Source organism: Orycteropus afer, unplaced genomic scaffold, assembly GCF_000298275.1.
Source record: "Orycteropus afer afer isolate SDZICR_OR568_19922 unplaced genomic scaffold, OryAfe1.0 scaffold00611, whole genome shotgun sequence".
Classification (NCBI taxonomy): Eukaryota; Metazoa; Chordata; class Mammalia; order Tubulidentata; family Orycteropodidae; genus Orycteropus; species Orycteropus afer.
This window is the reverse complement of record NW_006922198.1, coordinates 706704-722101: the sequence shown is the minus strand read 5'-3', so window position 1 is coordinate 722101 and position 15398 is coordinate 706704. Positions and strand designations below refer to the sequence as shown.

General features: G+C 38.4%; 1 protein-coding gene across 1 annotated transcript in view; it reads right to left on the bottom strand.

Annotated features, from left to right (window-relative positions):
* SCAI (suppressor of cancer cell invasion) overlaps positions 1-15398 on the bottom strand; it is a 63060-nt gene that overhangs the window by 25670 nt on the left and 21992 nt on the right. The window contains exons 6-11 of the mRNA XM_042783045.1: positions 11649-11745; positions 10297-10395; positions 9992-10144; positions 2840-2941; positions 1921-2022; positions 732-810 (exon numbers count right to left, since the gene is read on the bottom strand). Coding sequence (XP_042638979.1) covers positions 732-810; positions 1921-2022; positions 2840-2941; positions 9992-10144; positions 10297-10395; positions 11649-11745 — 632 coding nt within the window. The remainder of the gene's footprint in view (positions 1-731; positions 811-1920; positions 2023-2839; positions 2942-9991; positions 10145-10296; positions 10396-11648; positions 11746-15398) is intronic.

Below are 15398 nucleotides of genomic sequence, written 5' to 3'. Positions count from 1 at the left end.
CAATATTCCACAGGTTGAATCCATAAGAACGTAGTCAAGAAAAGACAAAACCAAGAAAATCATGACAAAGACTTGAACTTTCACAGAAAAGTGCATTGATTTCTACAAAGACTCTCAGCCACACTGTAGCCGCTGACCAGATTGCCTAGTGCACTAAAGTTTCTGAAAAATTCACTGATGTGAAGTATATACTCACATGGTTGGTTTTCCACCATCCTTTATAAATTGAAAACAAAAAACTCCTTACATAAATATGCGTTAAGAAAATTTGAAACTGAAGCATGCTTTTAAAGGTGAATTTTCTGATGGTTTATAGGCTTCAACATATACTACTCCAGCAAATGAAACAGACTGGGGTATCTACATGATTCCCATTTAACAAATAGACAAGATTTCATAATTGAAAGCCTCTCTAGAGCAACGAAGGCGCTCTGGTGGCATAGTTGGTAAAGCATTTGGCTGCTAACCAGAAGGTCAATGGCTCAAACCCACCAACTGCTCTGCCAGAAGAAGATGAGGCAATCTGTTTTTGTAAAAAATTTACAGCCTTGGAAACCCAATGGAGGTTGATATGAGTTGGAATTGACTCAATAGCAGTGGTTTGTTTTTTTTTTTTGTTGTTGTTGTTGTTCTAGAAAGCTTGAGATGGTCTGTGGGCTACGGGCCATAGTCTTGTAGAAAATAAAGAGAATCAAGCCCTGCTCACAACAGGGAGCATTCCTTTATTGTACCTTCACTATCAGAACGACCTGTGGGGAAAACGCCAGTGGCTGACAGGTAAATCAGAAGCACGCTATTGGCAGGCAGCTCCTGAAATTAAAGAAAACCACATACACAAACACAAACAGTAAAAACAGCACAATTTTAGTTCAATTTCATGATATTTAAAGTAAGGGGGGGAATACACCTAATTTAATATACTATTATCTTTTCTAAGACAACTCACTCAATTAATCTACAATCTAAAACTATTACCAAAAGGTGTGAAGATATTATCTGCTTCACAAACTCCATCAGTCATAGAATGGTCTCTGAAAATTTGAAATGGAGAAGTATGGATTCCAACTATATGTCTAAAAGACAGACTCTCCTCCTTGACTTTCTCTCCATAATCTCTGGGGAGAATTCTCCTATTTCTTATAGTTCTTTAAGATGACCAAAATCTTCATGGAGCCTCTTGAATATATGACATGCCCGTGCATATCTGTTCCTGTTTTTGAGTTCTGCAGTGACTGTTATACCTAAAGTAGTTTAGAAACAAACACCTAGAGGAAGGAGAATGCTAATTAATTGTTATGGATTGAATTGTGTCCCCCCAAAATATGTGTTATAAACCCTAACATCTATCTATGCTTTTGGGTATAACCTCATTTGGAATGGGTTGTCCTTGCTATATTAATGAGGCAGGATTAGTATAGGGTGTGTCTTGAGTCAGTCTCAAGATATAATGGAGGTTAAACAAGTTAAGAAAAGGAGAGATGGGGTAAGATGTCAAAACACATGGAGATCTCCAAGGAATCAGGAAGGAGAAGCTAGAGGCAAGGACCTTCCTCCAGAGGCGACAGAGAACGAAAAGCTTCTCTTAGAGTCAGCACCCTGAATTCAGAATCACAGCCCCCTAAACGCTGAGAAAATGTCTGTCTGCTAAAGCCACTCACTTGCGGTGTCTCTGCTATAGCAGCACTAGATAACTGAGACAAAAATCAGCATCCCATTAACTAATAGTGAGGGACATTCACAGCATCAAAGGCAATTCCCATTTCAAAAACAGTTAAGATCAGGATAGTCATTTTAAAGGCAGATTTTCATTTCAATATTATACCTAAATTCTTGACTCAAATATTGAAAGAGAAGACATCTTCAGATTCCAGCTAGGGCACACCTTCCCCATATAGTAATAAAATATTACATCATACCTACCTTAAAAGATGCTGCTAAGAATGTGTAAAGTTGGCTGAAGGTTGGTTTATAGAGCAGGTACTTGTGGGGATTTTCTCTCCTGGCTGGCTTGTCAGCTGATTCCTGCATTTACAGACAGAAAACAACATACCTGCAAGTTGTACTCAGCAGATGACTCAACAGTGTTCATTTTCACCATCCTCTTTTTTTTTATTAGGATTTGGGTGCAGATTTACAGAGTAAATTCACTTTTCATACAGCAGTTCACATATACTTTGTCTCATGTCATTGACCAAAATTTACAATGCAGCAGCTCCCCTCCCACTTCCTCCCCACAGTTACCTCCTCCCAGTGTCCATCCCTTCATACTCCTCTGCACCCTGAGCTATCTCCCTGTGCATAAGCAGCCCTTCCTTCTCCCATGATTGTTCTCTCCAGGGCGTGTGTCTACTTGAGGTAAATGTTTAACTCACATGCCTGTACTTTGTTTGGCTGGAAACCACAGTTGTGGGTTCAATTCCAGACCTGAAGGGCAGCTAGGGGCCATAGTCTCAGTGGTTACACCAGGCTCTATTGGATGAGCAAACCTGGTCCCCACCTTCTTTTTTTTTTTTTTTTTGCCTCCAAATGATTTTGAGTTTTGTTCCACATTGTTCTCCCTCTTTATGTAGGATCTCCTACATCCCTTCCAAGTGGATGGCAGTGGTAGCTGGGCACCATCTAGTTCTTCTGGTCTCATAGTTGTATAGGTTGCAGATCGGATTCACCATCCTCTTTAGTAAGTATCTCTTTACCATGACTTTCACATTTATCTATTTCTCCTCTTTCTCATTAAGAGAACTTAACCTGCACTTACAATATTAGTTGAATAATGGACTCCATCCCGTGAGGAACAGAAGCAGGACTGTTACCAAAACTCCAAATGTAGGTGGAAGATTACCTGCATTCCTGGTTTATTCATCTGGGAAGCTAAATTCATCGGCTCCCTTTCCAGAGCTTGTAACATCCGAAACATGTCAACAGTTAGTTCACTGAACTTAACCTGCGAACACACAGACCTAGCCATTAATGCAGCTCACAGACCTTGAAGTCTTTCCTCCAATTATTATTATTGACATTTGGGTGTACTTAATGACATTAGGTAATTTATTCTCCAATATTTCATTATGGAAACCTTCGAAGAACCAAAACCAAAAACCAAACCCAATGTCATCAAGTGGATTTCGACTCATAGTGACTGTTTTCAGAGGAGAAATGCCCATAGGGTTTCCAGGGCTGTAAATCTTTACTGAAGGAGACTGCTTCATCATTCTCCCACAGAATGGCTGGTGGGTCTTAACCTGTGACCTTCTGGTTAGCAGCCGAATGCTTTAACCACTATGCTACCACAGATCCTTTTTCAAAGAAAGATAAGTTTAAAGAATTTCAGTGACACCTATATTCCTAGCATCTAGATCCTATTATTAACACTTGTTATATCTATTTATCATATATCTCATCATCAATCCATTCTTCTACTGATCCATCAATTTTCTCAAGTGTTCAAAATAAAGTAGTCATGTTGTAAATACAGAGATAAAACATGCTAACATTGGACAAAGTAACCAGGCCATTGAAATATGGCTGTGACCCATACTTTACAATTTCTTCAATACATTTTGGCACTATACAATGTTTAAGACCGCACCCTTTTCTATTTTCAATAATACTTATTAATTACTTAGTTTAACCAGGTATCAGGTTATTAAGATTATTCACTACAGTTTCAAATAGTTGACTCATTCAAAATATTTTTCAAGCAGACTAAGCAAAATTAAATTCTCATCCATCAAAATTTCACAGAGCAATGTCACAAAGATGGGATTTTCTAAGCACAGCCAACATTTTTTTGAAATGTGATAAGACTGCCCTTAAATTCCATCCATTCATCACCAGTTAGTCCTGTAACTTCTACACAAGGAAATGAAAGAAGACCCTTTAGACAGGGCTTAGCAAAAATGATCAGGCTCACTTGTCCTGTCCACTTTGTCTGACACAAGGCACAAAAATAAGCTCACACACTCTGGGTACAATATTTTTGCCACATGAGAGTTTAAAGGAATGAGTTCTATATACAGGAGATTTATAGATAGCTATTTTAACCCAGTAAGAGCTACCATACCCTTTTAAACCAGACTGTTTTCACGCCAAGAGAGTTCTTCCTCATACTTCAAGCTTGTTGATCTCAAACTGATATTCCATGCCTGATTATCATTTGCACTTCTCTAGTTCCTATTCCTAAATGTTGCTTTTGTCCTTTGACTCCTCACTCTTCAGACATTTAATTCTTTCTCATATATTCTTCTCTGTAGATAGGTTTGTTACATCCCAAACCAAATAATTAGGTTCAGTGACCTATATTATCATATACCTACCTGTACAAGAAGCCAAAAACCTAAATGTCACCTTTGATATCTACTCCTCCCTTACTTCCATATCGAACTAAATACCAAATGCTGCTGGTTGCACCTCCTGTATATTTCTTGAAACCAGTTCCATCACCACCACAATCCCTTTAATACAAAATACTATCATCTCTTACCAAGATTATTGCCACAATTTCCTAAGTGCACTGTCACACCCATTCTGGCTTCAGTTTGTTCTCTACAACTACAATCAAAATGATCTTTCTGAAATCCAGGTCTCATGAAGTTTCTCCCCTGCATTAAGCACTCTAATAGGTTCCTAGAAAAATTACTTAGGATGGTCTACAAAGCCAAGCTGATACAGCCCTACCTACCTCTCATCCTCACACTCTTTGCTCCTGTGGGTCCTTCCACTTTACTTACCTATCTTTTAATCTCTCATACTTAATATGACCCCTCCGTCTTCCAGGCCATGACACATGCTCTTCCCTCAGCCTAGCACACTCTGCTCTTCACATGATTAAATTCTATTATTTACCCTTTATAGTTCCTAGCTCAAAATACGATTCTCAAAAAAATTTCCAGTGACTTCTCAGACTAGGTCAAATCCATGATTATAACTAGTCAGAACCATACACATCTCTTTTGTCACATTTGTTGAAGTGGCAACTTCATTTTTATTCAGGTGATATGATAATCTGATTAATGTCTGTCTTCACAGCAGACTGTCAGCTACATCAGGAAAGGCACTGTGTGTCTTTTCTTTTTTTCTCCCATTCAACCCCAGTACCTGGTATATAACTGGCACTCAATAAAGACTAACTTACTGAAGAATGCCTGAATCATTTTGTTGAACTCTAATCTCCCAATACCAAAAAAACCAAACTCACTGCCATCAAGTTGATTCTGATTCACAGAGACTGCTGTTGGGTTTCTAAGGCTGTAAATCTTTACGGAAGCAGATTGCCTCATCTTTCTTCCACAGAGCAGCTGGTGAATTCAAACCACTGACCATTTGGTTATTAACAAAATGCCTTAACTACTACACCACCAGAGTGCCTTAATCTCCCAATATCAGACATTAAAAAGATTACCATTATCTTTAGAAAATAAAATAACCATGTCTATAGTTAAAAAATAGTAGCTCTGGTAGCATAGTGCCTAAGGCAGTTGACTGCTAACCAGAAGGCTGGTGGTTCAAACCCACCAGCCATTCCTTGGAAGGAAGGTTGAGCAACATACTTCTGTAGAGATACTGCCTCAGAAATTCAAGGAAGGGTTGCTATGAGTTGAGACTGACTCGAGGGCACTGAGTTATATTTAAAAAATAGAAATAAAGCTTCTTCTTCCAATTATAGAAAAGTTAGGTATCCATAAACACTAGCCTTCGAGACAGAGAGGAACCTGAAAGAAAAGAAAGCATTTCCTCCAGAGAGTATGTGGGTGCATCGCCTTGGGTTGAGTGTCTGCATGTACATCTTATTTACTATTGGGCCGAGAGCCAGACCTTGGGAGTGAGTCCCAAAGCACAATAATAAATAATATATATATATATTTTTAAAGATAGCATTTCCTCAGAGGCCAGAATTGGAGAAGAAAAGGTTTAGGAAGGTAAGTAAATGCTAGTATCTTCTCAGGGAAGGAACACACTAGAAAAAACCTGCCCCAGGCAGACATGAAGGAAGTGTTGGCAGCTGTCTATTAGCAATAATAGCTTTGGTTTTGATTCAGATGTTCTGAGGCTATCAACCTTTCTGTTAGTAATCCAATCACAGGTCACTTCTCTAGTTAAGTTCTTACTCACTTATGACAAATAAAATTAAATCATCACTGTACAAAAAAAAGAAAGAAAAGAAATAAGCCAGAGGAAAAGTGACATATTATTACTTACATACATAAGAACAAAGATAAGAATAAGAACAGAGTTCTTGCCAGAAAATGTGTAATCTAGAAGACAATGGAACAAAATCTTTCACGTGCTGAAAGAAAAAATGGTCAACTAGAATACTACATTCAGTGAGAGAAGAAGTCAAGACTGCTTTTTAGATAAACAAAAGCCAAGAGAATTTGTCACCAGCATACCTGTAGTATAAGAGCTGTTACAGGAACTTCTTCAGGAAAGAGGAAATATTAACAGATGGAAACTGGATTCTACACCAACAAATGAAGAGTGTTGGAAATAGTAAATAAAGTATTTCTTCCTCTGATTTAAAAACTTCTTTGAAAGATAACTTGTTTTACAATTACCCCAAAGGACTAAGGAACCACACAAACCACAGTCTCCACTATGCAGAGACCAGAAGAACTAGATAGTGCCTGGCTACTACCACTGACTGCTTGGATAGGGACCACAGAAAGTCATGCATAGAATGCAAAAGAATGTGGAACAAAACTCCAAATCATAGAAGATGAGACATACGGGCCTGATAGAGACTGGTGGGATCCCCAAGACGATGGCCCTCAGACACCCTTCAAACCTGGCACTGAACCCGTACCTGAGGATCACCTTTCACCAAACTAATTAGACAGGCCTGTAAGATGAACAATGACATTCATGAGGAACGTACTTCTCAGAACAATTAACCATATGAGACCGAAAGGACCATATCTGCCCCTAAACAAAGCTCAGAAGGCAGGACGGGGCAGGAAAGGACAAATGGATACGAAGAACCCAAGGAGGAAGTGGGAAGAGTGCTGTTACCCTGAGGGAGTTGCAGCTAACGTTACCAAACAAGATGTGTGTAAACTGTTGAGTAGAAAATCAACTTGCTCTATAAACTTTCACCTAAGCTACCATAAAAAGAAAAGATACATTTTTAAAGATGTTATTTTAATCAAATTTAATAAAAGATCAGAATATATTATTAGATTTATAACATACATACAAGTACATAACAATCACAAAAAGAATGAGGGTATGGAATATACTGGAGTCCCTGGGTTGTGCCAACAGTAAATGACCTTAGCTACTAACTGAAGGGTGGGAGGCTTGAGTCTACCCTCAGGTGACTTGGAAGAAAGACCTGGTGACCTACGTCTAAAAACCAGCCAAAGAAAACCCTACGAAGCACAGTCCTACTCAGACACACATGGGTCCCCACGAATCAGAGTCTACCTGAAACCAACTAGTACTGGGACGTGATACACTGTTTTAAGAGTCAGAGAAGAAGTTCGTGCCTGGGTTTCGGCACACACACACACACACACACAATTCAACAAACAAATCAACAGGGTCAAATAAGAAATCACTGGAAATGAAAAAGTACTCTGAACTGCATGAAAATAAAAACACAAAATATCAAAATCTGTGGAATGAAGTTCAAGTAATGCTTAGAGGAAATTTTATAGTTTTAAATTCTTATATTAAAAGAGAAAAAAGTTCTAACATCAATTATCTAAGACTCTACTGTTAGTAGAAAAGATCAAATTAAATCCAAAGTAGGAAGAAGGAAATAAGTAGGAACAGAAATCAATGAAAGAGAAAACAAACAGAGATAATCTGTATCTCATTCACTACAAGATACCAAGAGCTGCCACAACGCTATATTAATCAAGGCATGGTACATAAATGAACCAAAGAAAGAGAACCAGAGTTCAGATTCACACAAATTTGGTCATCAGTTTATGATACCAGTGACTGCGCAGCAGCGGGGGAAAGAAGGCCTTCTCAGTAATCTGTGCAAGGGCTACTGGAAATCCCCATGGGGATCTTGACCAGCTCTTCACACCAAGACAAAGTAAGCCCAGATGCACGGTAAATCTAAATGTGAACAGCAAGCTGATGAAGGTTTTAGAAAAAAACAGGAGTTTATCTTCATCATTCTGGAGTTGTCAAAGAGTTCTCAAATTAGGGAACAAAAATCCACTTACCACAAAAGACAACACTTATAAATTGGGGTACTTTAAAATTAAGGACTTCTGCTCTTCAAATGACACTGGAAGAGGGTAAAAGGCAAGTCACAGAGTAGGGAGAAGTTGCTGGCAATACATGAATCAGACGACAAACACTCATGCAGAAAATATGAGGAACTCCTACAAATCACTAAGAGACAATGGAACTGCGGGGTCACAGGGACGTAGATTTTGCTGCAGACACTGTCTAATACTATTCTCAAGCAGGTGTACTAATTTACATTCCTGGCGCAGTGCTTAAGGCACTTGACCGCTAACCAGAAGGCTGGCGATTCAAACCCACCAGCCACTCCTCGGAAGGAAGATGGGGCAATCTACTTCCGTAGCGGTATCACCTCGGAAACCCAAGGAGGGGTCGCTATGAGTCAGGTCCGACTCGACAGCAGTGAGTTTAGTCTTTTTGTTTACTAACAAGTATGAGATATACAATTTTTGCCCAAGTATGTAGGGATCTGGTATAATCAGTTTGTCTGTTTTGCCTTGTTTTTAGCCAAAGTGGGTGATATTTCAATTGATTTTGATTTTCCTTTCCTTGGTTAGCAAAATTTTCTCTGAATGAAAAAAAGAAAGATGAGAAAAATCCTGAGCCTTTCAGATAATATAACTCTATAAACCATACATATGTTTCAAAATCTGTCCATTAGATGTATGCACATTTATAGTTTATGTATACATATAGTTTTTCAATGTTTTAATTTAGAAATCTGGAAATAATGTCTATAAAATACAAAAAAGGAAGAATATTGTAAAAATTTAACAATAACAGAAACAATAAGTGATTGGGAAAAGTCCAAAATCACAACATATGTAAACACACATGACAGAAAACCATATTCACTGATGACGTTTTTCCAGGATCCTGTAATTTCCAGTAAATTAATCCTCACCATCATAGGGCTATTTTCTCATGAAAAAATACTTAAAATTCACCTTTGACAAATGTACCTGAAAAACGCACCAGCTGCTTTGTAGAAGGTGAAAAACCACCTCTTGATGAAGGAAGTACTGACACACGCTACCACAACATTTTGCTAAGTGAAAAAAGCCAGACACAAAAGGTCATATATGCATGAGTCGTTTATACGAAATGTCCAGCATACAGAAATTTATAGAGACGGAAGATAAGATTAGTGGTTGCCAGGTGCTGGGACCGGGGTTAGGAAGAAGGAGTGACTGCTTAATGGATGCGGAGTTTTTGGAGGGTGATGGAAATGTTCAGGAACCAAATAGTGGTGATGGTTGCACAATGTCGTGAATGAGCTACTACGTCGTAAGTTGTTTATTTTAAGATGCTTAAAATAGCACTGTTCATGGTATGTAAATTTTATCTCAATAAAAGAAACCTTTATTTTTATTACTGTAAAATTAATACACAGAAATTTGGAAAGTTTCGAAAGTTATAAAGAAAATAAAACTATAAATCTACTCTTCAGAGAGAAACATTTTACGATACTGATAAATTTCCTTCTAGTCTTCTTCCCATGCATATGCATATATAGAGAGAGATATCCTGACACATACGAAATTATTCTGCCAATACAGCTCCGTAATAGGTTTTTCTCATTTACCTTATCATTTATCATAAGCATCTTCCCCTGACATTAAAAATTCTTTGTAAACGATTTAAACATTATATTCCACATATGGACACAGCACTATTTAATTAAGTTCCTCACAAATGGATGTTAAGAAATATACACAGTAATAAGAACTCTGTGATACTCAAAAGCAGTATTTTTTAAAAATGTAAGCATAATTCCTTCACAGCTCTTTACCTGATTATTACAATTACCAATAATGAGGGCATCGGCCAGAGACAGCTGACCCACAATCATGCCCTGTTCCAGCAGTGGGGCTCCTGTTTCAGCAAGACGATTAGATGTGATAACAATGGTATTATCATCATTTAATACCATAACAGGGTCCGCCTACAAGAAAGAAGCCACAGGTAGTTAATGGCACAAGACAAGATACTAATATTCTAAGCTATTTGTCTTGATATACACACAAAATACATAAGTGTACCACACAGCCCTTTACTTACCCATAATTATGACAATTTTCCTAGTCAGAAACTGACCTCAATGAAAGCTGCCACTTCTTGAAGCACCAAGTTCCATTCCACTTGATCTTCAGTATTAAAGCGGTGAGTATAATCTTCAATTTCATCTGATAATTCCTGATTTTAAAGTACCATAAAGCAAAAGGGTTATAAAAACACAACACTAAAATAGATAGTTATATTGTATCATACTCCTGACAGAAAATGATAGTTAAGAAGCTTGATTATAATCAACACGCAGTCCCTATTTTTAATAGAAAACAAAAGAAATAAAACCACATGGATAGGCTTCAAAATTAGAAACTCCAGCTCGATGAACATGAAGCAATATCGTTATAGAGACTTAAACCAAAAAGACCAAACTCACTGCCATCGAGTCGTTTCTGACTCACCGTGACCCCTACTGGGTTTCCGAGGCTGTAAATCTTTACAGAAGTAGATGGGTCCGTCTTCCTTCTACAAAGCAGCTGGTGGGTTTGACCCGCTGACCTTTCGTTTAGCAGTCAAGTGCCTTATCTACTACACTACCAGAACTCCCTTTATAGAGACTAGGGTGATGCATATAAACTCAGTGCTAAGCCAGCAATAAATTTTTTAGTAGAAAAACTTTAAAGAAGAAAATCCAAAAATTTCAGGAAAGAGTAGAAAGACCTGAATAAATATTTTCAAAATGAATACCATCTACTTGAATTTCTTTGGATTTATATCATACTAGGTTTTTGTTTGTTTTTTAAATAATCTTGTTAGTAACTACAGGTGGGAGAAGAGACAGGAGGGCAGGGGTATGGAGAGCTACTTCTGGTGACCATGTCAAAGCACCGTTATGCTCGAATACCCAAATTTAAGAAGGATGCCATCAAAACTACTGAGTACTGAGTGCCACCAGCATTTAGTACACAACAACCACAGGTATTAAGTGGATCCAGAATACAAATAACTCTTGGTTACCTAAGTTAGTGAAGCACAGTGATGCAATCCCTCAAAAGTGGTGGAAAAACCAAAAGTCATTCACAATGGCTTCTAAAATAGTATTTATATTTTTCCTAACTTTTAAATTATTTTCTCTTAAATATGTGAACTTTTGTTTATATTTCCCAACCATTTTATTGATGGGCTATGAAATATAAAACATGCTAAAGGGATAAGAGCAAGGAATTAAGATAGTTATCTTTGTTTAGTGTAAGTGTGTTTGAAGATAAATGGAAAAAAAAAAAATTTATCACTGTCTTTGTCAGAAGGTAATTTATTTTTAATGTTGTAGTTATTTATATGTATCAAAATTATTTTAGTCATAAATCTATTTTTAAAAACCCAAAATTATCCATGCACAATTAGAATTTAGGATTTAAATTCTTTTAAAGTATACTTACCTTTACCAGGTCCTTCACAACATCCATTTTGTTGAGAAGAAGACAAACTACTATAAATCTTGCATAGTATCGTAGCTTCTTAACTACCAATTCAGGCCTATGGAAGATAAATGGAAAATTACTCACTTTATTAAAAAGTATATATGTATTTATTTTTTTCCATTTTCTGACAGCCTTAAAATCTCTTTAGATGCCTTTTTGCAGTTATGAGCATTTCCATATGTAACCATATAGTCTTTTTTTTTTTTTTTTAACCTTTTTTGCCTATTGGAGCTGTATTCCTTGAGGGTAATTTGAATGTTGAATAGACATTCCCTTCCTTAATCCTGATTATTCCTGCTGGAGTGTGCTGTTGGGTATGTGTGTCCAATTAGTTTTAGATTACCAAAGGGGACTGGTGGGTGTCTGCTTGTTAGCTCTGATGTTGATATATGACTTTTGTAAACGGCTCTGTTGATTTTTGCACATTTCTCATGGGGCAGGAAATCTGTGGACATCATTATCCCTCTTCAACAGGAACCCAGAAGATGATATTAAAGTATTATATATGTATAAATATGAACGATTATTTTTCCAATTGTGCTTTAGGTGCAAGTTTACAGAGCAGAGCTTGTTTTACATTCAACATTTCTTGTACATTTGGTTTCACTCCCCAATTACCAACCTCAACCCTAACCCAGTCTCCTCCCCTTCCTGCCCAGTAACACCCCCCCCCCCAGGGCCCCTCATAGTTATGAACTCCTGTGTGTCCTGCATTTCCTTCGTGCAAATGTTGCCCCTCTGGTGCCCTGTGGTCAACTGCTCCAAGGGATGCATCCCCATAGAGTATGTGGGTGTGTCATCCTGGGTTGAGTGGTCTGTGTGCACATCTTGTTTACTACTAGGCTGAGAGCCAGCCCCTGGTAGTGAGTTTTATTCCAGGCCCAAAGTGTATCCCAGGGCCATACTATTGGGGGTTCCACCAGACTCCATTCAAGCTGTAATTCTGGTCATTATTGTGTTTTTGGATTTTGTCCCACGTTTTTCCTCCCGGTCTGTCCAGGATCTCCACTTTTGATCCTTTGCTGAGTGGTTGGCATTGGTTACTGGGCACCATCTAGTTCTTCTGGTCTCAAGGTCCTTCATGTCCTAGGACTGAATGCTTCCAAATGTCCTTTTTTTTTTTTTTTTCCTTTTGCACTCTTCTTTGCTTCTGACAATAGGAGACTATTAGCTACATCTTAGATGGCCACTTGAAAGCTTTTAAGACCCCAGTCTCTTCTCACCAACGTAGGTTGTGGAACAAGGTTTTTATGTACTTTATTTAAAGACCATATAGTCTTTTTCAAGGATTCATTCATTCATTCAATAAATATCTATTGAAAACTTAGATGTGCCAGGCACTAGGCTAAGTGCTAAGCAGTATAATGTCAAAAATTCAAGGACAGAGTCCCTTCTTTTAGTTAGAAAAGTTGTTTTTCCTCAAATTTGAGAAAATGTTAGCCATTTTTCTTCAAATACTATTTTCTTCCCCAAATACTCTCCTCTTCTGGGACCCCAGGTACCTGTAAGTGGAACTGGTTGGTATTTTCCCTGAGGCTTCCTAATACCTTTTTTCTCTCTGTTTTTCAAACTGGGTAATTTCTGTTCATATGTCTTCAAGTTCAAGACTTTTTCTCCTCTTATCTAAGTGAGACAGAGCTGAAGGGTTTTGAGAAGAACAACAACCCAGGAATCTCTGTTGAGAATGAACCATGGCAGGGACAAAGGTAGCACACCGAAGACCAGTAAGGAGGCTATTACAACTGTTTAGGTCAGAGAGGATAGTGGCCCACGTGAGGGAAGTAGCAGTAAAAGTAGTGAGAAGTAGCCAGATTGCAGGTTTATTTTAAAAAAAGCAACCAAGAAAATTTGGCAATGAATTAAATGTGGCATATGAAAGATATATGCTCTTGGTATTTTACACATTTTTATTGCTAAACATTATGTATCTTGAAAATTTCCACAAAAGAGGACACTATATAATGAGCATGCATCTGTTTATCACCCAGATTCCACACTTAACACACTTTTGCCATTCTTATGTCATTTATCCTCCCAAATTTGATATGTATATTTAAATAAACATACAGAAGACAGGTGCAGTCTATTTTGGTTTTGGTGCTAAACTACCACAAAGCACTGATGAAGTGCTATCCACTCACACACATGAGAGATCATGCCAATCAAGCTGCAAAACCAGAACCACAACCCATAAGCCAGGCTGACCCTACATCAAAATGGAGCAAAAAAGTCATCCCGTAAACTTCACTGGAAAAGTACCATGATAGTTAAGGTTATGTGTCAACTTGGCTAGGCCTGGTTTTGAGTGGCTAGGCAGCTGATGTAGTGATTCCCCATGATGAGACTGGTAATCAGCTCCATGGGGAAATCTGAAGTGAGCAGATGAGGAGCAGCTGCCTTAGGGATGAGGTCTGCTTCCAGTACAGACGAAGACACTCTGAAAGAGGTCTGGCGCTTTTTGCTACATTTGGATCCTGCATTTGGCTGAGTCTTCATCTCAGTGGCCTGCCATGTTGTCTGCCAATCTTGAGACTATTTCTGGACTTGAACTAGTGGCCTGCCATGCTGCTTGATAATCTTGGGACTGTGCCATTTTACTTGTTGATCTTGGGTTTGTCAGCCTCAGCAGCTAGCAGCTGTCTGAGTTAAGAGACACTCCAGCTCCAGTGAGCCAGGAGCAAGAGGCAGAGCAGGGCCGAAGCCTAAGGTCAAGGGGCCTTCACCCAGTCCCTGGAGCTGGCACTTGGAACTCGGACTTCTAGCCTCCTAAACTGTAAGAGAATAAATCCCTAGTTGTTAAAGCCATCCACCTGTGGCATTTTCTGTTAGAGCAGCACTAAAACCAAAACAGGTACATACTAAATTTTCCTTATCTTCACCAACCCTGCTACAAAGTGCCAAAGCCTTGAATTTTAGATTCACACGTCCCACTATTTAAAAAAAAAAAAAAAAAAACTTCAATACTATCTACCACTAAAGCTGACATCATAATTTTCTTGATGAACTTCTGACACTTGAGATTATCAGCTTTGGGCAATCTGCCAGGCCCACTGCTTATAAGACAATGAGTTTTTAACTGGGAAACTTTGTTCCTCCAGGTTGTGAACTCTAATCTCCCTTCAACCTCTTGTGTAGTCAGAAACTTCACTTTCTCTATATCCAATTCTGATCAGGTAAAATCATAACCATTTACAACAGAGCTGGGATTTGCAGCTCCTGGGATGAGTAACTATGTGATAACTCCTCGACTAAACAGGATGGGTCCATGGAATGAGATATTCTGAGAGCAGTCCACGCTTAGTGATAGGCAGTCACCTTGGTGACTGCTGGAACATACCATCCCTCCTGGCCTTGACACAGCCTTAGGTACTGAGACAATGCAGACAGAACTTGCTCTCCTCAAGGAGGAAAAAAAAAATGTATTAAGTGGAATAGCAAATCGTGGGATTCTTTCTCGCTCTTGGTTTTATCTATTGGTTGATAATTTTAGAAGCTGTTGTTGATTGCTACCTTGACCTTGATCCTTACCCTGTGTGAACTGAAAACAGCCCTTCCTAAGTACATAGATCAAGGGAAAAGTTCTGCACAGTAGACTGTCCTTTGATTCTAATTTACTAGCCCAAGGCAAGATATTATGTCATCGTGATCTCAAATTATCCTTTGTTAATCTGCCCTGATCTAGGAGCCAGCATAGGAAAACAATTCATA